The sequence below is a fragment of the Molothrus aeneus genome, chromosome 20 (assembly GCF_037042795.1).
Source record: "Molothrus aeneus isolate 106 chromosome 20, BPBGC_Maene_1.0, whole genome shotgun sequence".
In the NCBI taxonomy this organism is placed as follows: Eukaryota; Metazoa; Chordata; class Aves; order Passeriformes; family Icteridae; genus Molothrus; species Molothrus aeneus.
In genome coordinates this window covers 258,720-284,577 of record NC_089665.1, presented here as the reverse complement: position 1 = coordinate 284,577, position 25,858 = coordinate 258,720, and the positions used below count along the sequence as shown (strand labels likewise).

Below are 25,858 nucleotides of genomic sequence, written 5' to 3'. Positions count from 1 at the left end.
GGAAACTTGAGTGTTTCAGCTTCTCAGATTCCTCTTTCATGCCCACCACTACCTATGCCAGTGCCTGCAGTGCTGTCACAGCTGCAGGACATGCCCTGAGGCACCTCCAGCCATGGGGAACACATGCAGGACACTGGTGACAGCTCCCATCTCCTGCTCCTGGGGCACCAAGGGCTTTGCAAATATGGGAGAATCCTTGGTAAAGGAGACTTGTCTCTTTTTCCCTAACCAGCCTCATCCCACTAATGCTTCTGGCCCCTCCAGCATAGTTCTCTCATGGATACACTCTCCCCTCCAAGCTGCCAGGAAGGTTGGGTAACAGGGGACTTAGCAAATGCAGGAACCTCCACAGAGGAACTTCTTACTAAGGGACAGGCATGAGAGAAGCAGAAATAGCCACAGTGACTGTTTCATATCCTGTGTCACTGGGGAGGCACTGAATCGAGCAGGGAGCTTCACTCTTCCGGAGCTGGGGCTGCCCTGTTCCATCACGAGACTGCAGCACAAGTGGACTCTGGTGGAAATTCCACCATGCCTACGCAAGCTCTGCACAGACCTCTCGCTCAATAAATTGAGAGGCTGCTGATGGTCTCAGCATCAGACAGCAAAGACGCTTCCAAGCTACCCTTGCCTGCTCCAGCTCCAGCCACCACTTCTTCAGCAACATGAAGGTGTTTGTGGTTGCCCTCACCATCCTCATCGCTGCCTTCTGCTACCAGACCTCTGCTGCTCCACGTAAGTCCAGGGTCTCCTCACCTTCCCGAAGTGGGGACAGGAGAGATGTCGCTGCTGGGACAGCCCCTTCTGACAGCAATTCCACTCTGGGTCTCTCCCTCTGTCCCACCATCTTCTGGCAGGTGCTCCAGGGCTGTGGGACAAGAAGAGCTCAAAGACCATTAGCATAAAAGCTAAAGGTTTGCTACCTTTTTTAGGGTAAAAGCACAACCATGCCTCCCATCCCTGCTACAGGGATCAAATGTGGGCACCCTGAGTAGGGCTAGGGCTGACCAGATTTGGGCTGGGAGATTTTGCCTGGTGGCATGGGCTGTGTCAATGCTAGCTCAGGGTAAACCCAGCAGGGAAATAACTGAAGGAAGAAGAAAAAAGACCCCATCTTTTCTCTTCCTCCTCCCCATTATCCCTGCTCCCTAGACCCAGGGATGGGTAATCCCAGCTCCCTGCCTTGTCCCCCATCCCTTTGCACTGCTCATGACTGTCTTTGCCCTTCACAGTTGGCTCCGACCCACCAATCTCCTGCTGCTTCTCCTATGTCTCACGGCAGCTGCCCCGCAGCTTTGTGAAGGATTACTACGAAACCAACAGCCAGTGCTCCCAGCCTGCTGTCGTGTGAGTCCCTCCTCCGGGGCAGGGTGGTTTTGGGCTGAGGAGCCAGGGAGGGAAAGGCCCTTTTCCAAAGACAAGGAAGGAAAGCTGGGATAGACAAGAAGAACAAGGTGATGCTTGGAGCACAAAAGCCATATGCTGCTCCTGCTCTACCCCTTTGCAGATAAAACTGGTGGCTGCTGGATAGGATGGGCAAGGCATGGAGCTGCTCATCTTTGGGAGAGGCAGGACTTGGGCAGGGCTCTTGTCCTGGCCCTGGAAGTACCCAAGGCCAGGTTGGATGGGGCTTGAAATAACCTGGTCTAGTGGAAGATGTCCATGCCCATGGCAGGGAGTGGAACTGAATAAGCTTTAAGGTGCCCTCCAAAGCAAACCATTCCATAATTCTATGATTCTGTGATTCTCCATTCAGTGCTCTCCCACCAAAAACTGACCTACTTGCACCCCACAGGTTCATCACCAGGAAGGGCCGGGAAGTCTGTGCCAACCCCAAGGAGGACTGGGTCCAGCAGTACGTGAATGAGCTGGAGCTGGACTGAGCTCCTGCACAGACCCAGCTACTCCATGTCCCCAGCTGCCGCGATGGACAAGCGTGATCAGCTGGGGTCGACTGGAAGTGCTTCAATGTCATTTAGAGCTAGCTGAGAAACTGAAAACATTCCAAAACCCAACTTAATGTTGTGCTATTTCATTTTTTCTAGGGGAGGGATCAGGTGCAATAACTCTGAGATAAAAAATATTTTTATTTAATATGTTTTTGGGTTTTTTTACCTGTAGACTCAGATTATATTTTCTGTATTTAAGTAACTATATTTTTGACATAAAATTAAATTCAGATGACAATAAATAAATATTTTTGTAAGAATCTTCTGTGTTTGCCTCTGTTACAATCCTTTGGGATGACAATAGCTGAAATTATAATAGTGACAGCAGGTTCTTTATTTCCTTTTCCACACTGTCAAAACTCCTACAAGCTTTCTGTGTCTGAACATCCTGTTTTGCAAAATAATAACAAGAAAAGCCGTGAAGGAGGAGTTGTGAGAAAGGCAGGGATTACATTCAGGTAACTTGTCTTAAGCTTTTTCTAAGTTATTTAATTTCCATTCATTATGACAATTGGAAGCTCATTAAATTCCATTTCTGGCCCCATTATAGTCAATCAAAATATTACCTTTAGGGGCTGAAATTTAACACATTGGCTGTTTTAGGGAAAGCTTTCTGAGAGCTACAGATAAAATGGATCAGCTATTTCCAGAGCCGAGGGTGGAAAAAATATGTTTCACTGCAAGAATTTTAGAATTATTTCATTAAGCTCTCATTTAGCTGAGACATGAAGCTTGGCAGATATTCCCTTAGTAATACTTTGACTCCAAAACTTGCTCATCTCTGGAGATGCCTGTCCAGAGATGACCATGCCAGACCCCAGCCCAGGGCAGGACCTGCCCCTGCAAGGAAACATTTCCCCTGGTCCCCCCCTGCAGCTGAAGGAAATGGACCTCACCTTAGTGAAGGTATTTCCCATGTCCTTGATGGCATTTCCCACACCACTGATTGCTCTGATCAGCTCTGGACAGGATCTGTTGGATCAGCAAAGAGTATTTGGGTTCCTCCTGCCTGGATCTCTGGTGCACTCCACGGAACAATGCTCAGCTTACCACACTGAGTTTCCATACTGGATTTGGGATTTCAAACATAAACACCAGCAGGACACAGGCCAGCAGGGCAGGAGGCAGCCCTGGGAAGGGGTGACCTTGAGGAAAGGGTGGATGGTGAGCAGAGAGAGGAGGGTCAGGTGGGGCTGGGAGGAATCAGGGGGATGTGGGTGTGTCTGAGGGAGGAAGGAACACATCACTCCTCACTCGGGGAGCTGCAGCCCCTGGCTCCTCAGCCCATGGGGCCCTGTGCATCCCATCTGTCATCCCACCCCAGTGCTCACAGCATCCAGCTTAAAATAGCACCCTGAGAGGAGGGAAGTGAGGTAGAGAGCGGGAGCAGAGCCCCCTTCCCTGAGACGCTGCTGGGAGAGGAAGGAGCCCATGGCTGGGAGATTTAGATGGACAATGCCACCGGCATGTGAAGGGGTTGGCTTTGGTGAAAGCCTGGACTCACCAGACCCTGCACAGCCCAGGGCCAGCTCCAGAAGGCAGACTCATCTTGGCCACTGAGTACCAGCCACCCTGAGTGCTTCTGGATAGATTCACCCTGAGGACTGAGATTGGCACAAAGCCTAGTGCCCAGAGCTGCCCTCACTCCAGGGAACAGCAGGAACAGGAGACAGGAGGGGGAAGAGGTGTGTTGGGATTATCCCAAAATCACTTGAGCCTTCACAGTCCCTCTTGGATACAAACCCTGCCTGCCTCTGTGGCACTGGGAGCAGTCCCACAGCCTCAGATTTCTTGTGGAAGGGCACAGGGTCATCCAGTGAATACCATCCAGCCCGGGCAATGCTGGAGCCTGCGGCAGACAGGCTGTCTGTCTTGTGCAGTGTGCTAAAGCACCCAGGGCGCATTCCAGCCTCCCACAGCCCCGCCCTCCCCCTCCGCTCCAGGGTACCTCAGCTGGCTCCTCACTGCTCTTCTGGGAGCCTGCAGGAGCCCAGAATTACTCATGTCTTTCTTGATCTTGCACCCGCCTGTGTGTGACAGCTCAGAAGAGCGCGAGGAGCTGCAACTTCACACCCCCAGCAAAGAGGTGAGAACTGAGCACCTTCTGCAGAGGATGAGGAATGGCTCAGAGCAGGCAGGGGCTGCACTACCCATGGCACCATCAGCTTAGATCCTCACCCAGGGGTCACCCTGCCATGTGTCCTGGATATATTTGTGGTTGTGCAGCTGTTTGAGGCTGATTTTGCTGCTAGAGCTGAAGCATGCAAGGAGACCCTCACACCATGCAATCCTTAGGTCACAGAATCATGGAATCATAAAATCATGGAATAGCTTCAGTTTGAAGGGACCTCAAAGCTCATCCTGTTCCACCCCCTGCCATGGGCAGGGACACTTTCTGTCCTTGCAGGCCCCCAGCCTGGTAATAATTACATTGACTCCATGATTCACAGAAGGCTGATCAATCACTTTATTAAACTATACTTATTAAGAAACCCATTGCTTTTATAGACAGTTACAATACAGGTGGACCCAACTGCTCCTTCAAACACCATCACCACTGGTCAATCAAGAAACCACCCTTTGGTAAACAAATCTCCGTAACACATTCCACATGTTCACAACAACAGGGACAGCAAGTGAAGATAAGAATTATTTCTCATTCTTTTCTCTGATCTTCTCACAGCCTTTCCCAGCACAATGCCTGGGAAAGTTGTGCTGCTCTCTGTAGCCAGAGAGCTGCTGCCACTACCTTCCACTATCCAGGTTGCTTCAAGCCCCATCCAACCTGGCCTTGGACACTGCCAGGGCTGGGGCAGCAACAGCTGCTCTGGGGAACCTGTGCCAGGGCCTCCCCATCCTCATGGTAAAGAGTTTTTTCTGCCCAGGAAGTTCACGCCTGGGGCTCAGGGCTAATTGTGGTGCTCATTCCTCCCATAAACAGTCCCATGGGGTGCTCAAGCAGGTGGACACCAGAATCACAGAACATGCTGAACTAGAAGAGATCCTTAAGCTTAACAGATGGAGAGAAAAGTGGAGTTGGGACTAAGAGGAGGGTGGTTTTCTGCAGAATTTTCTCTGGATTCAGATCAAAACAAGAACAATGCTGTTAAAGGGGTTTGGAATTTGTAAATTATTCATCCTGAAATCAGAGTGTGGAATTTATTGAATGTTTTGCACAATGTATATAAAAAAAATTCTCTTTTTTTTTGGTTTTGTGGGGGTTGGTTTGTTTGGTAAAGTTTTTTGGTTTTTTGTTTGTTTTTTTTTTTTTGACAAAAGTCCTGAGCAAGCCTAGCTGTGAACAAAAATTCAATCATTACTATGATAAGAATATCATTATTATATATGCATATGTCTCCATATTTGCTGTTTACATCACTCTACTGTGTCTGTAGGCATTTTGAGGCACACCAAATACCAGAGGAATTGGAGGGTGGAGTCCAGATTCTCACAGAAGGAGGAGCAGGGCTGTGCAGATGGGGTGTGGATTGAAGCCAGTCAATGTTCATGGTCTGAGCTTTTACATCTCCACTTTTCAGAGAGGAATTAGACACACTGAAGGGAAAATGTTTGTTCACCCAGAAGTGCCAATTCTGTACCTTCCTCCCCATCCCCAGGGCCCTGGTTTGCCACAGGGAGGGGAGGCTCAGTCTCCAGAACAGCTCTTCCCAGAGACACCATGAGCAGGGGGTGTGTCACTTCTGAAGCACAAGAATCCAAAAATATAATGTAAAAGGGGATGGGTTTGTTAGCTGCATACAAAAGTAGTGTTTTCCTAAAGTGGTGCAATACCCCAGTCTTCCAGGGCTAAGGAAGACACATAAGTATTACAGAAGAAATTGTGCCTGGCTGCTGCCCTTCCCTGTGATGGCCAACAAAAGGCAGAAGTGGCCTGGAGGACCCAAAAGAACATTTCTGCTGAGTTCTTAGAAAGACGCAGACGATGATTCACATCCCTCTGAGATGATGAAGCATTTTCTTCTGGAAGAGAAGGGTGCAACATTTTTAAGAAAGCACATTTCTAAATCTGCAGGTCTGTTAACTGTGCTGAATCATAACAAGGGACACTGCCAGTGCCTGGGAGTGAGGAAACTGCCCCGGAGCCAATGCCTAAAGTGTTACTTTAATCTATTGATTGCTCAGAAAAACAGTAATATCCAATCCATGGTCCCTCTGCTGGATTTGGTATCTCAAGGGATTCCTGCCTTCAGCCAAACCACACCCCTTGAGCAGAACAGTCCTTGGCTGGGGTAATAGATGGACTCGCTGACTTTAGAGGTGTTTTCTAACCTGAACAATTCCATGATTCTATGATTCTCTGCTGTGCTGTGCAGCCATTCCCTCTGGATGAGGCTGAGCAGGATCTGGTCCTTGCAGGACAGGGTCTGTGTGGAGGCTATAGCCAGACATCTATGCACTGCCTTCGAGGATAGGGACAAACTCACCATGGCTTAGAGAGAAATCCTGCTTGCAAATCACCCCAGGATCAGTTTCGGGGCAGCAGGGAGCTCCCAAAGCCAGGTCCCAGTGCTCCCAGCTGCTCTCCAGCTGCCAACCAGTCTAGGCATCAGAGGGCAGACTGGTATGCTCCAAGCAGTTCCTTAGAAGCACGTGATGCAGAGTCCACCAGACGGAAAATCTTGGAGCCTACTCAGAACTATCTCATACCTTTGACCTCCACTGTCCTTCTCGGGGGAGGCAGATTCATGATTGCTAGAAACACTTTGGATGCTGCATTGGGGTGAGCTCACATCCTTTCTACTCATTCATTTCTTCCCCTGCTTGCAAGATCTCTGAATTGTTGCACTTCCTTCTGCTTCTTCTGGAAACACTTTACCCACCCAGGCCTGCAGCAAGTGCCACTTGTCCATCACCTGCCAGGATCAGGTTGCTCTGGACAGTTTCTATTCCATCACCTCCTCCCACTCCTGGTTCAGTGACATTTTCCCTGGTTCCTTCCCTGCACAACAGGTTTCTGTGGCTGTCCTCACTACTGCCTCCACCAACTGCCTCTGCTTTCAGCTCTTTGTTAAGGCTGTGAAGTTTATGTCCTTTCTTATTTCCTCAGGCTCCATAAACTTCTCCACGGAGTGAATATAAGATCATAATCTCCATGTAATATCTCCAGGGTGTCAATGCACTGCAGGAACCCACTGAGATCTATCATCCTTCTCCTTCCTGGGATGTGGCAAAGCTGTGACTAAGCTTGTCTCACTAGTCTGTTTTCTCTGTTGTGCAGCCACCAAAAGAAAGATCCTGAAGGAATGTGGGACTCCCCAAAACACAGCAAAACTCAGTCAAGAGGAACTGCTCTCCCAGTCCAGCTAATTTATTCACTAGAAGACTCCTAAAGCATCAACCAGGACATCCTCAGAGAATTGGAGAGAGACAATTTATAAGGGCCTGGAGTGGCAGGACAAGGGGGAATGGCTGCCCAGTGCCAGAGGGCAGGGTTAGATGAGTTATGGGAAAGAATTCTTCCCTCTGAGGGTGGGGAGGCCCTGGCACAGGTTGCCCAGTGAAGCTGTGGCTGCCCCAGCCCTGGAAGTGTCCAAGACCAGATTGGGCAGGGCTTGGAGCAACCTGATCTAGTGGAAAGTGTCACTGCCCATGGCAGGGGGTGGAACAACATGAGCTTTAAAGTCCTTTCCAACCCAAACCAGTTCAGGACTCTATGAGCTGAGCATTTCAGACTGTATTTTACTAAATCTCATTTTATCTCATTTTTTATCTCATTTTATTTGCATTGAATTGGACTTCAAATTAGGCAGCTTCTTGATTTCTGTCTGAAGGACACACTGCATAGCCACTCCAGCTGGTAATCCAGGGCTGGTGGCACTGCTTGCACCCCATGTGCCATGAGGTAGTGTCTTGTGCACCCAGGGCAGTGTCTCCTCCTCCTGGCCCTGTGCAAAGAGACCATGGCCCCACTCAGGTTCAGATGAGCTTTTCCCCCAGTAACACATTGGCAGCCTGTTCAAGGCAAGAGCCTTGGGGCAGCAAGACAGCCTGGAGGAGAAGGGATGTACCAGGGGATGGACAGACCAAAGGTGAACACTGGAGACAGAGTTTGGGCTATTTTTCTTTCCCTGGATCTTGCAGCCCTGAAGTACCCCTGCCCTGTGATGGGCAACTCCCCACACTTGGAGCTTTTCCACTCATGGGGTTTTGAAGGGGGGTGGAGGGGCTGGAGCTAACAGACCTGTAGGGATCTCCTGAGCAGGGGACCAGAGACAGCAGCCCAGGGACCACCCACATCCAAACAGATGTCCTCTCTCTTCACCCCAGGCCCCAGTACCACAAGGCTGGGGTGAAGCCACCACACAGGCATCTGCCACTCCCAAATCCCTGCCTGGAGAGTGCGGCTGCGTCCCACAGATGCCACAGTGGGATCTCTAGAGGATCCTCTGGGCTAGAGAGAATCAGGTCCAGCAGCACCCTTTGCCTTCTGAGATATTTCAGAGTAGCAGCAGTAGTACCATTAACCACACAAGGTTCCCCAAATCAAGCCTTTATTGCTTTATTCCAATACAATTCACATCAAAGTCAGCACTACATGGCAGGCTGGGCACATACGCTGCTCCAGCAGCCTGTGAGATGAGTATCAGGGCATCAGTGATCAGGGGACTCCGCTGTCCCCACTAGTGGCACAGAGGGTTGTGGCACATTCCTGCTGCAAAGTGCCTTCCCAACACATGGCACACAGTGGGTGTCACACATGGCAGGTCACTCCAGCAGCCAGAACTATGTGAGAATCCTGTCAGGACACTCACTGGGGCACTGAGGTTTTCCCCTAGTGCTGCCCCACTCACCAGGAGAAGCTGGTTGGGCTCCCAGGTCTCTACCCAAACCAGGGCAGCCACTCTCACAAGATGATGCATCCAGTCCCCTGTGGGTCCCTGACCCAGGAGATCACCAAGGGTTCTGCATTTCTGCCCCCCAAAAAAGCACCCAAGAAAAAGAGAGGCCGGAGATTGCCTGAGAACTTGTCAGTGAAGGTGTAAATGTGGGAGCGGTCGCTCACGTTGTAGAAGGAGATCTCTCCCGCCTCGTAGTCCAGGAAGATCCCGACGCGCCGGGGCCTCACGCTCAGGGTCACGGGGGACACGGGTACGGTCAGGGCCTCGTAGGTGCCCCCATTTTGCAGCCGCAGCACCCAGTAACCATTGTTGGGGGAGAAGAGGACAGAGCCTTTCCGGCCGGCAGCCTCTCGACACAGCCCCAGGCCCCACTCAGGCTTGTCTCCCACCTGCACCTCCCAGTAGTGGCGGCCCGAGAAGAAGCTGGGGCTGCCCAGCACCGCTGGGGCGCTGCCAAACCTCCTGGGGCTGTCAAAGAGGGACAAAAGCAGCTTCTTGCTCCCGCGCCGGACGCTCTTGCGGTCCTCAGACACAGAGAGGTCTGGGTGTGCTGTCTCTGGGTCCAGAATCACGTCCACTGAACAGAGAGAAGGATGGAAGGATGGACAAGGCTTCAGGCATCTGCAGGCACAGACACAAGCAGGTGCCTGTGACCTGAATGCTGGGCTCTCCCAAACCATCCCATATCCCACAATTATTTGCTCGTGGTTTTGCACAGCTTCCAGCACTGCCTGGGGGGAAATGTAATATAGAAAATGAGCCACATCAAAATACTTGGTGTCAGGCTGCAGAGCCAAATTTGCTTTCTGAAGCAAATCTTGCTTCAGAAAGAGGTCTGAAAGCAAGACGTCATGGGCAACATCGTGCTTGAAACCCCCGAGGGACATCCTGGGCTTCAGCGTCCCCTCACAATCCATCCAAGACCACAACAAAGGTCTTCCCACCATGAAACCAGCCTGAACTCATCAGTGCACAACCCTGGAGCAGCTGGACAAAGCTTATTGGAAAAACCTCCCTGTGCCCCAGGGTACTGGAGAAAACCAGAACCCAAATGTGCCAGGAGCTGCCCCCTCACCTTTGAACTTCTTCAGCATGTCCCTCATGCCCAGGCAGCGCTCAGGAATGCTGTAGTTTTCCTTCAGGGTCACAGACACAGCCTTGAGAGATTGGAATTTTACCCCTTCACACCTGAGAAGGGAGGGATGTCCTTGGATTGTATCCATAGCCAGCACCATGGCCCCTCTCCAGCTGGGAGGGGGGTCAGTGCCCTTTTGGTGCCCTTTGTCTCCCTGGAGCTCGGGCTGGGAAGAGCACTGGGGATAATTACTTGCATATTGGCAATCCAAATGAGATCAGAATTAAACGATACAGGGAGCAGCAATGCCAGGCCTGGGGAAGGAAGGAACAAAGCCACTGGGCAGCACATCCCTTAGGAGGGGATGCAGCTCACATGTCACAACCCAGGCAAGGCCTTGGCTCTGAGCCCCTGGAAAACCTCTGAGGGATTGTCTCAGTCCCTCCTGTGTCTACCCCAGGAAGACCAAAGCAGATGCTGGGCAGGGAGGATGGGGTGGCTGTTGTGGAACAGATGCAAACATCTGCCTCAAAGGCTGGAGGCATCCGGGACAGAAGGAGGAACAGCCATGGTGCCTGCCAAGAATAACCATGGGTACCCGCCAAGAATAATCATGGGTAGGTACCTACCAGGAATAATCATGGCACCTATCAGGAAAAATCACCCACCTACTCAGGATGCTTTTCATGTCCTAGAAGAAGACAAAAACGACTCTGGGTTTGTCTGGGCCAAGCCACCCACCCAGGTGACACAGGCACCAGGGCTGAATTAGTGGTGCTGGTGGCAAAGCCTAACCTTGAGCAGCCCATCAGCTGGCTGCTGGCTCTTCCCTTTTATCTCCAGGATCAGCTCCTCCAGCAAGCACTTCTCCTCCACCAGCCTGGCCAGGTTTTCATTAATCAGCAGCAGAATCTGCTTCTCTTCCTCCTCCAGCTTCTGGAGCAGTAGCTTCTCCTCATCAGCCAGCAGCCGATGCAGCTTCCCAAACTCACTCACAATCTTCTCCCGCTTTTTCTTTACTGTCTCCTTGGGATAAGAAGATTCATGGGTTGAATGTTATCCAGGCAGCCAAGACAGAGCCAGATGCTCCGGCATCCATGCCCGGCATCAGGCCCTGGGAAAATACTGCATTTTTATGATAAGTGCATGAATTTAAAAAACAGCCAGAGGCAAACTTGTGCTTCCACCTCACTGTAGTTCCTGCTCTGCATCCTTGGTTTACCAGCAGCAGGACTTTGCCTGGGGCATTGCTGCTCAGCTGTACCCCAGAGGTCTGGGGTGTGTTGAGCTGCAAGGAGGTGCCCTCAGGTATCGGGGTAGGTTTTTATTACAAGTCATACCTGCAGCCAAATCCAGGCTAATAAACTGCTCAGGCAGGTGGACAATGCTGGAAAAATCCCCAGTTAAGAGCAAGAGGTAGAAAAGTCATAAAATCATGGAATGGTTTCAGTTGGAAGGGATCTTAAAGATCATCTGCTTCCACCCCCTGCCATGGGCAGGGACACCTTGCACTAGACCAGGTTGCTCCAAGCCCAATCTAGCCTGGCCTTTGAAACTTTCAGGAACGGGGCAGTCAAAGCTTCTTTGGGCAACCTATGCCATGGCCTCAGCACCCTCACATGGAGGAATTTCTTCCTTATATCTAATCTAAATCTCTCCTCTCTTAGTGTAAGACAGTTCCCTCATATCCTGTCTCTATCTGCCATGTAAAGGAAGCCCTGGGGATGTGGAGGATGGAAAGGCAGAGCCCAGGAAGCTCCCCAGGTTTCACTACAAGGTGAAGAACCAGCAATTGGCAGGGTCTGCCAGTGCCTTAGGGCTTTTCACCTCATCCCTAAAAGCTGGCTGGAAACCTGGAGCTGCAGAAAGATACTCTGCAGTGAGCTTGGGCCAGGAAACCTCAGAATGAAGAAGATAAAAGGAAATTTAACTTCTTTTTTTTTTCCCCATCCAAGTACTTGAGCCTGAGTCATGAAGACTTGATAAGCCAGGACAGCCTCTTCCCCCCACCATTCACATGGGAATCTTTGCTCTTTTTGCTATAAAAGCACAGCCAAAGGAAACTGGAGGCAGCTGAGCCTTGACTCAGGCAGATGGGAGGACAGTGACACAGCTCTCACAATCTCTGTCCTTCTCCCCCAGTGGGGACAGAGGGCTCATAGGGACATCCTTAAAACCCACCACCACTTGTCTGGATTGCCACAGGCAAGGGAGCTGAGTGAAAAACTAGGGGAATTCAGAGAAACCTGTCTTCCCTGCCAGAGCTGATTAACCATCTGCTCAAATTCAGGGTTGGATAACTCATTTCCTTTCATTTCCTTTTCTGCATTTACTTTTACTTTCCAGCTTTCACTCCAAGAGATTTGAAAACCAGCTGTTTGCTGGTGTCTGCTCTTCCCAGAACTGTCTGGAGTGGGACAGAGTTGCAATAATTCAGCTTTTTTTTTTTCTTATGAAAACACTTCTGGTTCCTGTTGCTGTGGAGTGGAGCTCACCATACAGCTCATGCCTGGCTTGAAACTCAAGCACATGTTGTAAAACAAAAGGCAATAAAAAATAGCCCATGTCTACTTGTTTAACCAGCATAAAGTCCTCATGATTCCAGAGAATCTGGCATGCTCCTCCTTGCAAATCTTTTTATAGAGCTGCACACAGCTACTGAGCCTGGCTTCCAGCATTGCTCATACATGTGACAGCAGAACACAGCCTGGAGACAATGATAAATCAGTGTCCCCAGACAAGATCATTCAGGGTGGTTTTTTCTGAAATCCTGATATCTCTGAAGCTCATTCTTTAAGAATTAAGACAGGCACCTGCCTTGCACTCCTGGGTTTTCATCCTTTCTGCTGACTCATGCTTCTTCACCTCCTCCACCTCCTTTAAGAGACTCTCCAGGGATTTCTGGAGTTTGACCTGGAAAGAGGAAAAATGGGCTCAACTCACCCCAACAGCACCCGCTGAGCACTGCAAGTTGGCTGGGTCTCCTCTGCCGGGGGAGAGACACTGACCCAGTGCCAGGCAGTGCCAGGCACTGGCACCCAAACAAAGCAGCTGTGCTCTTCACTCAGCTCACAGTGTTAACCCTCCCCATGCTCTGCAGGTTTCCCCTATGTTTTTCCGCACTATTGAGGTTCTGGACACCAAAGCGACAGCCCTCTTTCAATGCTGGGGTGAAGGGTGGATAGTGGTACTCTCAGGATCATAGCTCAGATGTGGGATTTGGGTGCCAGCATTCCTCTACCGAGGCAAAATGTTCTCTGGGACCCACCAGCTCAGCTTCTCCAGGGGTTGTGAGTGGGCAGGGAGCCAGGCTGCGTCCCTGAGGTGGATGGACGGGGTGAGCCTGGGTCCACCAACAGTTTGGAAGATAAGGCAGGTCCAGCTTTATCCCTGCAGCGAGGGCGGCTGGGGGGGTGGGGGGGGGAGGTCACCGTCTGCGCTACCCCTCCTTCTGCTTTCCCAGCGATGCCACTGAGCGTGCTGGGGTCCCGGTGGCCGCACACCCCCGTGCCAGAGTGCCTCGGGGCAGGACAGGGACCCGGTGCCTCACCCTCCCGTACCTTGTAGACGTGCGCCGCCTCCTCGATGGGGTACACGGTGTGCGGGCGGTGCTGCAGGGACTCCCGACACACCACGCAGATGGGCTCCTCGTCCTCCTCGCAGAACAGCTTCAGCCGCTCGTCGTGCTGAGGGCACAGGGGGGTCCCCGGCTCCAGCTCGGGCCCCAGGCCGCCCCGCAGCCCCAGCTGGCGGATGCTCTCCACGATGTTGGCCAGCTGCCGGTTGGGTCGGAAGCCGCTGCGGTGGCAGGAGGCCCGGCACTGCGGGCAGGAGAAGGGCCCGTCGGCCCATAGCCCCTTGTCCTGGCAGTGCTTGGCGATGCAGCCTCGGCAGAAGTTGTGGCCGCAGTCGATGCTGACCGGCTCGCTCATGTACTCCAGGCAGATGGGGCAAATGGCCTCCTCCTGCAGCCGCTCCAGGGCACCTGCCAGCGCCATGGTGGCCCGCTGGGTCTCCACGGGCGCTTCCCTCGGCCCTCGTCAGCCAGCAAAGGTGGGCTCCCAGGCAGGCATGGCTGGCACAGCCCCACGGCGAGGAAGAACGGGCAGTGCCATGAAAGCCTGGAGGACGAGCCGGCCTCGCTACCGGGTAGTACCGGCCCCGGAGCCTCCGTGCTGCTGGGGGGAGGAGCTGGCACCGGCCGGGACAGCTGCAGCCAGCCCCAAAGGCTGGGACTGCCTCCAGCCCGGCGGGGCAAAGCCAGATAAAAACCCGGCGGGGAGAGCGGGACAGATTAGGAAGCACCAGAACTAACCCAGAGACAGCCCCGGGCGGGGACGGTGGTGGAGATGGGGTTGGGTCTGGTGATGGCTGAGCTCAGCAGCCCCGTGGAGCCCCTGAGGCACCTGCCCGCTGACCAGAGATGTTGGCCGAGGTAAAGGACCCCTCTCCACACCAACATTGTGCCAAAACATCCGCCGTGATACCCACCCACTGCAAAGAGCCAGGAGTTTGGAAATGTGCCGCGGCAAGGAGGCAGGCAGGACAGGCAGGATGAGAAGTGCTCTCCCTTGCATGCACAGAGAGGCTGGGGGACAGCCAGGTGTCACCCCATCACCCACAGACCCTCGGGTGTCAGCCCTGACCCCCTTCCAACCATTGCTACACACCCCAGTCTCCTTGGAGCATCCCAAGAACCGCTGGGAGAAGCTGCAAGTTTTGCTCCTTTTTATTATACAAAAATAACTTCAACACCTTCAGTACAAAGGAGAATGAAAAGTTTCACTGAAAATGTCAAATAAATTAGGACTGGCATTGCACAGCCTTCCATAAAAAAGCTAAACACTGAGTTGAATACCCTGCCAAATTCCCATTCAATGAGAAAATAGAATATGTCTTGGAGGTGTCCATGAGAGCACATCCTTGCAGAAGTGGTGCTTGGAGAGAGCAGGGTATTGCTCATCCACTGTGCTTATTGTCCTCTAATTGATTCATTATGTCCTTGACCCACTTGTCATTAGGGTTGGCACAGACCAGCTTGTCCTTGATGGTGGTAAATCTGGAAAACAAAATCCAGTGAGGAGAGATGAAGGAAAGGAAGACAGAGAGGATAGTGAGACCACCTGCTCCATGCCAACAGTGACACCCACCAGACACCTCTACAGGCTGCAAAACAGCCCTAGGGAAATGGGGTGGGGGTGGCTCCATGTCCTTACAGGTGTCCTGCTCTCTGCACTTAAACCGCTTTGTCCCCAGCATCTCTACATCTGGGACACCGTCCTGGCTGGGTCCCCCTATCTGGGGTGAGGGGGGTGACCAGCAAAAGCTCTTTTGGCTCAAATCTAATAAGGAGGTCCACAAACTCGCTCTCTGGGATGTGGGATTGCCCTCTGACATGTTCCCAGGCTGTTCTCCTCACATGGGAGAGCCCTGCCCAGTGCTTTTCCATGTCAGGATGAAGTATGATGTGGGGTTCCCCCACACTGTAAGGACAAGCCGGGCAGAAGATCTACTTACATCACAGCTGGTAGGGAGCAGTAGCTGCCCGTGGGCTCATAATTTACCACACGGCTCAAGGACAATGGACTGGTAATGTACTTATCACAGCAGGGACCACAACATCTGAGAGAAACTGGAAGAGAAATTTTCTGTTACATCAGACCAGGAAAAATGCCAGTGGGGAGAAGTAGGGTCAGAAGTTGAGAAGATTCCCACTGGAGGAAGTGCTGCTCCTACAGTGGGCTCCCACCACAGCCATCTTCCCCATCAGGGAACCAAGGTAAGACAGGCTTCTCCTTTCCTACAGCAGATGCTAGTAAGAGAGAGCTGCCAAGCATTACTAGACCTTATTCAGCAGACAGAAAGAGGAGACAGCTCCTTGGAGAGGAGAGATTGGACTCACTTGGAGAAGAGGTGGTCTGGTGGCAGAAGACAACCACAAAAAGTACAGAAAGGGCTGCCGTGAAGGTCTTCATGGTCCTATTGGGTGGAGGTGAATTGTAGGAGTGAGGCTGGACTGTTGCAGAGTGTCCCTCACTGTTCCTGGTGTGGGATCCCTGGGTTCAGCCCTCTTTATATAGGGAGACAGCAACCAAGGATGGAAACATTGCTGAAAGCCATGATGCAATGGAAAAAGTGCAGTGTCAAGGATACCACACAGCTTTGCAGAGGAAACCGTCCAGAGCCCTGATGACCGCAGCGTCCTGACATGGCACAGGGTACGATACCATAAGATACCATGAGTGGACACAGAACAGGATATGACCTGTCATTTCATTTCCCATGACCTAAGGGTTCTGCAGAAAACCTAGAATTAGTAATTCTGAAGATCAGTAGGTGGACCTCTTGCCTAGAAGTCACAGCAGTGGATGAAGGCCAACCATGGTTGTCATGCACTTGTGTTTCCCAGAACATCTGCATCATGGACAAACAGATCTCACCTCTGCCATAGAGTCAGGCTGACCACCCATGTGCCCACCCAGCCATGCTGGGTCCCACTTGCAACAAGTCTTTGGGGAACCGGTTCTGCTACATCACAACTTCTCAAATACTAGTGACAGCTAAAATAGTATTCAGTTCTTCATGGACATGGGAATTGGCCACTGATGCCCACAGTGAACTTTAGGAGCTGATGACTATGTTAGCAGAGCAAAGCTGACAAAGATGGTTATTTGGTTCCAGCAATGTAGCACTAGCACCCTCTTGACACTGCTCTGTCATTGTCCCAGCTGCCAAACACGCACAGAGAAAAGACTGGTTGATTTAGCACATGTTGCTTAGGATGGGAATGGTGTCTCTGCACTGTCAGAAAAACTGTTGGAAATGTTAGATCCCTCCAGAAGGACTCTGCTGTTTTCCAGGCAAAGGTTTGTGGACAAAGCCTCAAGAGAGTGGAGGAAGAGCAAAGTCTCCATGGTGCTAGAAAATGTGTCTGGGTGCTGGGCAACCACAGACACAATGGGAAAGCCACAGGAGCAGTCTGCCTTTCCTGATGGTCCAGTAACAAAAGGGGTCTTGCTCCTCTATGGAGGAGGATGATCACAAAATAGAATCCCCCACCCAAAGTGGGTTACCTTGTAGGAAGCCAGAGGAGGAAATCAAAGAGAAATAAGATATTGCCTGGAAGGGTGGATTGCAGGCCTGGGGCTCCCAAGTGCTCCAGGGCATGTGATAGATAATCAGCACATCTCAGGAGACTGAACTGCATGGAAAAGTGAGGCACACTCATTGGAGGCTGCAGGGTGCTGCCATGGCAGGGTTTGTTTTACACAAAGCTTTTTCTCTCACTACAACACCCTGTACTAAGCATGAACAAAATTGAGCCTGGGCGACAGCACATATGATGCCTTGGTGCTAGGGAGATGCAGCTACAAGCCTGGGGAGTGGGCAGCTGAGGAGGACCTGCCCACTGAGCCCTGGGAGCACAGGGCATGTTGCTGGGTTTCTGGAAAGACATTTCCTTAGCAGAGACATATCTGCCCCTTCCCACGGCAGGCAGGCTCCATACAGCCCATGGATTCTCTGCAGCCATCACAGCCCATTCCCCAGCTTGGCACATCTGTTCTCTTCTCTGAAGCTCTTTCTCTATGGCTTGCTTTCATCCCAGCTCCTGCTAAGGGGTTAAACTCCCAGAATGAGAGTCAGTTGAGACAGTCAGAATCACAGCTGAGGTTTTACTTGTGAAGAAGACTCAGAATATCCTGCTCCAAACAGCTGACAAGCTCAGGATTCCTCTGGGATCCTTCCTGCTCCATGACTTGCCTTGTTCTCTGTTCCAAAGCCCATTCAGATACTGGGATGAAACCTGGTACCTCCAAGGGCCTGAAGTCCTGCCACCATCATGGATCTACTCTCCCCCACACTGCAGAGTGGGACAAAGAAAGGTGTTAGGAGACCGAAAGCCAAAGCTCAGCAAGAAAGAGTGCAAGGACAGGGACAAACTGCCTGCATACCTTAGAAGCAGGAATACTGATGGAGCTTGGTGTGCCACTCCAAGGGAGACATGGAACAAAGGATGGAGCAACACAGAGGCACTGCAGTAATTCTCTGTTGAAATCAAAGCAAATATAAAACAAAAGATGGAGTGACACAGCAGTGTTGTAGATAGACTCCATGGAAAACAATGCAGCAAATGAAAACTAAGTCAAAGGAATGATCTAGATGGAAATCAAAAGCTGAACTTTGCTTAATTCAGAAATACATATTACTTTTCTCACCTCTATTTATGCTACTAACTGAAGTCAATCAAATTCCACCTAATCTGTAAATGACATTAACTGTAACTTTATCTTTTCCCAAGAAAATATTATAAATAGGGCTGAAGTGGGGAGGGAGGTCAGGAGACTCCAACATTTTTGTGGTCAGTTATTGTCAGTGGCAACTTCTAAACCTGTTGCAGTCTTCTCTGAGCAGTGCTAATAAACTGCTCAGTGTGAGTCACAGAATCACAGAACCACAGAATAATTAATGTTGGAAAAGTCCTTCAAGATCAGGTGTCACCAACATCTACTCCTTCCATCCCCTGCTCTTTCCATTTCTGCCAATACATTCAGAAACAAAATTGCACAAATTCCTATTGAGACCAACCCTACACTGTTCTGACACATCTCCACACAGGGACCAGAATAAAACTGAGAGGAGGAGAACAGACTGAGGAATGAGCTGGAGCCTCCTTGCTGATGGCTCACACAAACACAGCCCAGCTCAGAGCAGCTTTAGTTGAGTGTTCTGGATGTTCCACAACATTCAACTACAGGTTTGATCAAAATGTCAAGATTTGTTTTGAAAAATCAGTATTTTATAGCAGGAATATAAACATTGTGCCTCAACATTGTCAATGAATTCTCTCTCCTTTTGGATACACCTTGCTGTATTTCCTGCTTCCATTCAACCAAAAGGAATTTTTGGAGGTTTCGACACCTCTGTTATTTCCCCTATTCACTGTTTTCCTCAACTTTGTTCCTTCCTTAAAGATTCTGTATTCTTGCTTCTTCCTACCAAGACAAATAATGCAAACCTCTAAATATTTTGATTTCTAAAACCTCCTCCATATTATACATTCTAAATAGTGGCTATTTATGGAGTCTATAAAACCTCCGCCTTATGGTGTGCTTCAGCTCTAGACAGAAACCAAACACAGTATCTTTGGATCCATCACCAGGACAGGTTGGGGATGTGGGAGGAAACCTCTGCTCAGCCCTGAGGGTAGCCTGCTCCATCATACCACCTCCTGGGCTGGAGCCATGTCTGGGGGATCACTTTATCACAGTGCTCCTGGGAGCTGCTGGATCACTAATGTGGGAAACTGGGTTTAACTGTGAGCAAACCAGTTGGAAACAGAAAGAAAATTACTGGGGCCAGAGATCCCAGGGTGGTGCAGCTCCAAGCAAGATCTCAGATGAGAAGAAGTATTTTCAAGAAGAATTGAGACTTTCCACATTGAATTGAAGTCTGCAAGATGATAAGTGGCCTAGAAAGAGAGACAAAGCGAATACTCACTGCCTGCCCCAGAGCAGGAGCCACAGATTATTCAGTGGAGTGGGCAAGAGGAAGGTTCAAAAGGAACAGAGGGAGGCAGCTCTTCACATGAGGAGCTCCTTTCCAAGGGACATGGTGAGGACAAGGAAATTTTCTTGAGTCTGAGTATGGATTTCAGGGTGATAAGCTTGAGAAGATTTGGAAAATTAGAATGGTTGGAGGCTGGGAGCACACTCCAGGGTGCAGTAAAAATATTGATCTGTCTCTTCAAGGGGTCTGCTGTGACCACATCTAGAGGTATCAAAGCTGATGTAGATGGATCCTTAGTCTACATCCTCTGTGACTGTTCATCTTTGATGCTCCAGGACAATTGATCCAAAAGAACCATCAGGGCTACAGAGCAGCTTATGAAATTGCATTGAAATCCCGGGACTGAAATCCACAGGCACACCAGGATGTGCCTCCAGAGAAATATTTTTGGTAAATGTCAGCAGAAAGACTCCAACAGTTTCTAAGCACACAGCAAGGCAGAAATAAATTGCTGCAGTCCATACAATTTTCCAAGACAAATTTGGGGCACCTATAAAAGCTTCACTTTGTGACCAGGAGTCTAAAAGAGCAGGATGCGGGTGGATGCCATGTTGGAATGTGGCCCTCACAGAAATCTGGTGGTACTTCCCAGGACAGCCAAATGATGCCTCTGCCACAAGTCCTTTGTTTCCCCAACAATGTCCTCAGTACTGAGCAGCAACTGGCCTGGAGCTGATCATGGCTTGTCCAGCAGCTGCAGCACAGCATGACAGGTTTAGCCACAGTTCAGAGAAAGGAAAAGAAAACCATTTGGTGTTGGGTTTGAGACGGGTAGGACCTGAGGCTGCTGAGTACCAGAGTGACAGCTGCATTGTCCTTGCACACTCTGCCGCCTGTTGTCATCAGCTGGAGGTACAGGGGACATCTGCAAGTTAGGCCATAGAGTTGCAGGAATCCTGAAAACAACATTTGACAAGAGTACTGGTCGATGTTGGATCGTGGAAAACATAGAAATCATGGAGTCATTCAGGTTGGAAAAGACCTCTAACATCATTGAGTACAGCATTGCCAAGGCCACCACTAACTGTAGCCCTAAGCATCACATCTCTATTTCTGTTAAATCCCTCCAGGGATGGTGACTCCACCACTGCCCTGGGCAGCCCATTCCAATGCTTGACCACTCTTTCAGTGAAGAAATTTTCCTTAATATCCAACCTGGACCTCCCTTGGTTCAACTTGAGGCGTTTCTCCTTGTCATATCACTCGTTCCCTAGGAGCAGAGCCTGACCCCCACCTGGCTCCACCCTCCTGCTAGGGAGTTGTAGAGAGCCAGAACGTTTCCTGTATCATAAAGGGAAGACAGGGATATACTGGCTCTCTACATTCATACTCATGCCCTGTTGCAGTACCTGCCTTGTGCTCTCCCAAGACTGCTCTGCAATGAGCACACAGCTCCCACACTCAACTCTGCACACACCAAGTCTCACACAGAAATCCTTTCCTCAGTAATCCAACTCTGGCAGCCAAAGCTCCCAATACAGAAATAAAGGAAGAATTAGGAAGAATTTATTCATAGAAAGGGTTATTAGACATTGGAATGGGCTGCCCAGGGAGGTGGTGGAGTCATCATCCCTGGAGATGAATGGATGTGACACTTAGTGCCATGGTCTAATCGACATGGTGGTGATCAGTCATAGGCTGGACTTGATGATCTCAGAGTTCTTTTCCAACCAATTCATTCTGTGAAATCAGGCTTGCCATGTCCTGCCTTGGAAGAAAGCTGGGCTTGGTGGGGTGCTCCATCTGGACCTGCTGGCCATGCCAAGGGGACACCGTCCAGCAAGTGGCAAAAACACTTCCCACCTCCAGGTCCTGCTCATGAGCTGGTTTCTCACTTAGGCATTTGCCCATGCAGCCCAGTGTCCCTGTGGAGTTCAGGTCTTCTCCTGCAAATCCATCTGGAAACCTCTTCAGCTTTGCTTTTGAAGTCTTGGGCAAGCAGAGGCAGTTGCTGAGGCTTTGCAGAAAACACAGGAGATGATGTTTTGGGGTTACAGCCCTCCTTGTAACACCTGGGCAAGTAGGAGACCTAGACAGGACAGAGGTGAGGGCGCCATTGCACTTCAAGCACCTTAGCCAAGCAGTCCTCTCCAAGACCCTCTCCCAGTCCCAGGCTGTTCACCTCCAATGCTCTCCCAAGACTCCAATACTCTCCCAGGTCCTGCACCAAGACTGTCCCTGCCCCACATAGCAGCCCAGGATCTCTTTGGGAGCACAAGCAAAGACTCAGCAGCAACATCTGTTTGCCCAAAGCATTCAAAACATGGGATCAAAAGATGAAAATTCTCCCCATGCTCCCATGCCTGCTCCTCCTGGCACAATCTTTGCTCTCCAAGGACCCTCCTGCTGGGTCTGGACCACTACCCTGCCCTTTCCAGCTGGGTACTTTGGCTCAGAAGTTGTTTTTATCCCAGAGTCTGAGCAAATTACCCCATCACCAGGGCAGAGCTGCATCTGGGGCTGCAGGATTTGGTTTATGGAAGGCCTGACATAGCCACTGCCCTTTCAAGATGTGGCCCCAGGAATTGCTTGTCTGCTTGGGTGCGATCAGGATGGTGTGCCTTGGAATGTGTAAAGGGACTACTGAAGGGGATCCATTTAGGATCCATTTTTCCCACCTCCAAGCCTGAAAGAGCAGGATCTTAGCACAGCCCTCTCTGGCACAGCCAGCGAGATAACAGAGGAAGGACTGTGGAGCTCTGTGATTCTGTTTTCCCGGTGAAACAAGGGGAATCTGTGCTCTCCCTGAGCCCAGGCCAGGCCACGGGAGGATGATGTGTGTTGCAGCAGCACCCTGGGACTCTCCAGCTCTGGCTGGGGAGGGAATTGTAAAAACAGACTCTAGCTCCCAGCCCCCACAAAAAGAGCATCCCTGAGCCCCGGACAGGGCCCATAGCCCCTGCAGTCTCTTCTGGCCCTTCTCCTGCGGGCCCCTGCAGTCTCTTCTGGCCCTTCTCCTGCCACTTGTCCTTCCCCTTTGGATTAAGGATGTCCTGACAGAATGGGAGCAGACCCTCTTTAGGGTCCTGTGGACAGGAGCCTCTGGGCATGGAGCAGGAAAAGGAAACTATGGAGCCCTGCAACAGGGGAAGGATGAGCTCCAGTCCCACCTGCCTGGCCTGAGCAGCACTTGATGGGTGCCACATACTGCTCAGCAAGAAAAAAGAGAGGGCACACATTGTCCTCTCCATGTCCAGACAATGTCTGTCCCCATACAGGCCAGACACTCCTATGAAGGGCTCTGCCATCACCCTTCAGTCCAGCCTCTTGAACAGGAGTGAAGACAGAGCATTCAGAGCAGGTGAACCCCAGCCATGGCTTCCAAAAAGGACCTGCTGGGGAGGAAGAGCCCAACCTGCTCTACCTCCACACCCTGCTCAGTTTCAGCCCTTCTCCATTATCTCCCCATGGAACCTGAGACAGAGGAACAGACGCTCAACAAGAACAGCTCTGTGCCTTCCCCTCTCAACTACCTGAAAACAAGGCATCCTCTCCCAGTGGAAAGGAGCCTCTCAAATCCCTGCAAAGTCCCACAGCACATTCCAGCAGAGATGCTGCATGAATGGGCCAGCCCAGAGTGGTCTGACCAGCCACTCATGGGCTGGATCCCAGCTCCATCCTGTTACAGCCCATTCCTGGGGGAGGCAGGAGCAGCCAGTAGAAACAGCCCATTCTGTCCCATACCCAAGCACCATCCTCTGCTCCTGCCCAGGTCCCAGAGTGAGCACTGAGCCCTGGCTAGGGAAGAAGAGGATGTGGCTCTACTCTTCAGTAGGAGGGCGTAGCTACACCAGGCCGCAGCCTAGTGGTCCCTTGCCATGGGCTCCAGGAGCAGGATATTCTGAGCGAGGTGGAGGGTGGGAGAGGTCACAAGGATACTGCTGTCCTTTGTCCAGTGCTCTCCTTTGCTCTTCCTTTCCTCCATCTCTATTCAGGAATGATGTAATTTATTCAATTATTAATCATCTTGCTGCAACAGTGGATGAATCAAACCCATTAAACCTCCCCTGGGAGCAGCCCCAAGGAAGGAGGCAGGTTTCCAGAAAATACATTAAGGACAATGCAGACAGGCAGTTGAGACAAGCCACAGTGGGAGGAATAGCCTTGCTGCTCTATCAAATTGGATTTGATCAACTGGGATTTGATATCCAATGCACAGGGACTGGGAAGGCCTGTGATGCAAACAGCCTGCCACACACCCTGCTGGGCAGCTCCAGGAAGGTCCTGGTGTGGCAATTATTTCAGCTGAAAAGCCACAATAGAGAGATATGTGGGAGAATTGCTTATACAAGAGCTCCTGACAGCCCACATGCTAAAAAGCTGTTTCCAGATTGACCCATCATCCCAGCAGTGCTTTGCACTGTTCCTCCCCACCCAGAGCAAAGTCATTGATTTGTTATGATCTGCTTTTTAGGATCCAGGAACCCAGCTGGCACAACCCCAGCACAGCCCATTTGCTGTACCTGGGGATTCAGTTTTCAGTCCCTTCACAAAAAAAAAAAAAAAGTAATTTCTCCCAGTATTGCAGAAATGTTCCAAGTGAGAAATTCACCTCTGGAATAGGATGGTAGTCCTGGTCAAAATTACAGGAGTCATCAATTCACCAGGTTGAGAGAATCCCAGAATGGTTTGGGTTGGAAGAAACTTAAAGCTCATCCTGTCACTGAAACAGCATGAAAAACACAACCTTTCCAACAAATTTTAATGTTAGAGAACTCAAGCATTATTTTATTCTGGCCAGGATGATGTTCTGGCCAGAATGTGCAGCAGAAGTAATTTCATCCACACATTGGGTTGTGCAAAGAAAATAATTCCATCACATGTCTCTTTTCTAGATTTTTCACATACTTATACAGTCAAAACTCAAAGAGATTAATTGGTTCAATGTTTATTGGTCCCAAGTAACACAGATCTTAGAATTTGGTTTCCTATTGGTTATTGATCCCTTTACCTTAGCTGCTAATCAGGTCCTCTTTCTTCTCTTATGATCTTTTCCCAGACCAAGTGTCTCCAACACACCAGAAAGGATGTTCAGGTGTTGATGTTCATTAATAGTCGCTTACCTCTGGTGCATCCTCTGGCGGCTCCCAGTCCCTTGAGATGTTAAGCTCATCAGGCCTTGCCCAGGGAACAGTCTCTTGAAAAGAAACTTCCATTCCCTTCCTGGGCAAAGATGAACAAAACCCCTGATTAAAGTTAGTTTAAAAATTTAGAAGTTGCATCATTTCCAACAATCCTGTTCCACCCCTGCCATGGGCATACCTTCTACTAGACCAGCTTTCTCCAAGCCCCATGCAATGTGGCCTGAATAACTTCCAGGGATGGGGCAGCCACAGCTTCTCTGGGCAACCGGTGCCAGGGCTTCAATCACCCTTACAGCCAAGAACTCCTTCCCGATATCCAATCTAATTCTACAAAAATCTCTGATCTGAGTGACAGGACCAGAGACACAGGCTCAGATCAGGTTATAATAAAACACAGTCCAGCTGTTCAGGGGAAGCAAAATCCTTCTCTCAGCTCTGCTCTCTTCTTTTTCAGACACCTGCAACCACATTTTGCCCCTCTGCCAATGCTACACCCTTCCTGCTGGCCTCTGCCAGCTGTGCCGGCAGCACCCCCCTCCAGAGCTCCCACCCACAGTCCGGATTCCACAAAGGCAAAGCCTCACACAACCCTTCCGCAGGCTGCCGGGACCCTGCTCGCGCTGACAAACGGTGGAGCCGCCTCCCACCCCCGGCCTCAGGCAGGGCTGGGGAGCCACGAACACCCCGTGGGCCACGGGGGCTCAGCTCCGAGAGGGGCCGGGCTGGGCCTGAGACGGGCAGTAGGGAGGGGACAGCGGTGCCGCGTCATCCCCGTGGTCACACTCTGGCCTCGGCTGAGGGGCCGCAGCCTCGCAGGCCGCACGGACAACCTGTAAGGACTCCCGCGGCCTGCGGACCCGAATGGCTCAGCCGCGGCTTAGAGCCGTTGGACAACGGCCCCCCGGGCCCGGCGGACCCCGCGGCGGTGCCCTGTACACGGCCGAGCACTTCCCGGCGAGGCCCGAGCGCGGCCCGATTCCCGCGAGGGCCCGGCATCAGCGCCATCGCCACCGCCGCCAGGGGGCGCCGCGCCCCGCATCGGTGAGGGGCGGGGCGGGACACCGAGGTGTGAGCGGCAGGGTCGTGAGCCAATTACAGCAGGGGACTGCGCGAAGGCCCGGCCGCAGAGCTTGGGTGGGCGGTGCTAAGGGCGCGGCCCCTTAAGGTGGAGCAATGGGCAGGGGACTCTTGGGGGACGGGAGCTAGCGTTGACCGGCGTCCAGATGAACCAATGAACTTGGCGGTTGCCACGCAGGGGCTGGGCCTCCCGGCCGCTCCTCCCCAGGGGCGACACCGGGAACCAATGAGAGCGAGAAGTCGGAC

The 25,858-nt window shown here is 51.2% G+C and overlaps 3 protein-coding genes across 9 annotated transcripts; 1 reads left to right on the top strand and 2 right to left on the bottom strand.

Annotated features, from left to right (window-relative positions):
* Positions 1–587: 587 nt before the first annotated feature.
* Positions 588–2,094, top strand: LOC136565024 (C-C motif chemokine 4 homolog). Its single transcript, XM_066563416.1, has 3 exons — positions 588–735; positions 1,233–1,347; positions 1,796–2,094. The coding sequence occupies exons 1-3, from the start codon at positions 666–668 to the stop codon at positions 1,881–1,883; spliced, it is 273 nt and encodes a 90-aa protein (XP_066419513.1). The 5' UTR covers positions 588–665; the 3' UTR covers positions 1,884–2,094.
* Positions 2,095–8,444: 6,350 nt separating this feature from the next.
* TRIM50 (tripartite motif containing 50) lies at positions 8,445–14,057 on the bottom strand. Of its 2 annotated transcripts, none has more exons than XM_066563626.1 (6): positions 13,445–14,057; positions 12,702–12,797; positions 10,680–10,910; positions 10,514–10,575; positions 9,885–9,997; positions 8,445–9,386 (listed from the first exon to the last, which is right to left on the bottom strand). In XM_066563626.1, the coding sequence occupies exons 1-6, from the start codon at positions 13,880–13,882 to the stop codon at positions 8,815–8,817; spliced, it is 1,512 nt and encodes a 503-aa protein (XP_066419723.1). In that variant the 5' UTR covers positions 13,883–14,057; the 3' UTR covers positions 8,445–8,814. The 2 variants fall into 2 exon arrangements, with proteins under 2 accessions (XP_066419723.1, XP_066419724.1); XM_066563627.1 differs by having other exon boundaries at positions 10,553–10,575.
* A 538-nt stretch (positions 14,058–14,595) lies between these two features.
* On the bottom strand, positions 14,596–25,247 carry LOC136565040 (C-C motif chemokine 5-like). 6 transcript variants are annotated; one of them, XR_010784794.1, is made up of 4 exons: positions 24,714–25,099; positions 24,515–24,614; positions 17,837–17,930; positions 17,699–17,745 (listed from the first exon to the last, which is right to left on the bottom strand). XR_010784794.1 is itself a non-coding variant. In XM_066563441.1 (3 exons), the coding sequence occupies exons 1-3, from the start codon at positions 15,857–15,859 to the stop codon at positions 14,844–14,846; spliced, it is 288 nt and encodes a 95-aa protein (XP_066419538.1). In that variant the 5' UTR covers positions 15,860–17,685; the 3' UTR covers positions 14,596–14,843. The 6 variants fall into 6 exon arrangements, 1 of the variants encoding a protein (XP_066419538.1); XM_066563441.1 differs by lacking the exons at positions 17,699–17,745; positions 17,837–17,930; positions 24,515–24,614; positions 24,714–25,099 and adding exons at positions 14,596–14,943; positions 15,402–15,516; positions 15,787–17,685; XR_010784792.1 differs by lacking the exons at positions 17,699–17,745; positions 17,837–17,930; positions 24,714–25,099 and adding exons at positions 14,827–15,516; positions 25,120–25,247.
* Between the last annotated feature and the right edge of the window lie 611 nt (positions 25,248–25,858).

What these genes read in the sequence shown, in the direction of transcription:
- LOC136565024 (XM_066563416.1), top strand. Translation starts at nt 666, where the DNA reads ATGAAGGTGTTTGTGGTTGCCCTCACCATCCTCATCGCTGCCTTCTGC. An exon ending in CCAGACCTCTGCTGCTCCAC is followed by an intron (nt 736 to 1,232) that starts GTAAGTCCAGGG and finishes TGCCCTTCACAG; the next exon opens with TTGGCTCCGACCCACCAATC. An exon ending in TGCTCCCAGCCTGCTGTCGT is followed by an intron (nt 1,348 to 1,795) that starts GTGAGTCCCTCC and finishes TGCACCCCACAG; the next exon opens with GTTCATCACCAGGAAGGGCC.
- TRIM50 (XM_066563626.1), bottom strand. Translation starts at nt 13,882, where the DNA reads ATGGCGCTGGCAGGTGCCCTGGAGCGGCTGCAGGAGGAGGCCATTTGC. An exon ending in AGGCGGCGCACGTCTACAAG is followed by an intron (nt 12,798 to 13,444) that starts GTACGGGAGGGT and finishes TCCTCTTTCCAG; the next exon opens with GTCAAACTCCAGAAATCCCT. An exon ending in CAGCTGATGGGCTGCTCAAG is followed by an intron (nt 10,576 to 10,679) that starts GTTAGGCTTTGC and finishes GTCTTCTTCTAG; the next exon opens with GACATGAAAAGCATCCTGAG.
- LOC136565040 (XM_066563441.1), bottom strand. Translation starts at nt 15,859, where the DNA reads ATGAAGACCTTCACGGCAGCCCTTTCTGTACTTTTTGTGGTTGTCTTC. An exon ending in CCAGACCACCTCTTCTCCAA is followed by an intron (nt 15,517 to 15,786) that starts GTGAGTCCAATC and finishes TTTCTCTTCCAG; the next exon opens with TTTCTCTCAGATGTTGTGGT. An exon ending in TGCTCCCTACCAGCTGTGAT is followed by an intron (nt 14,944 to 15,401) that starts GTAAGTAGATCT and finishes TTTGTTTTCCAG; the next exon opens with ATTTACCACCATCAAGGACA.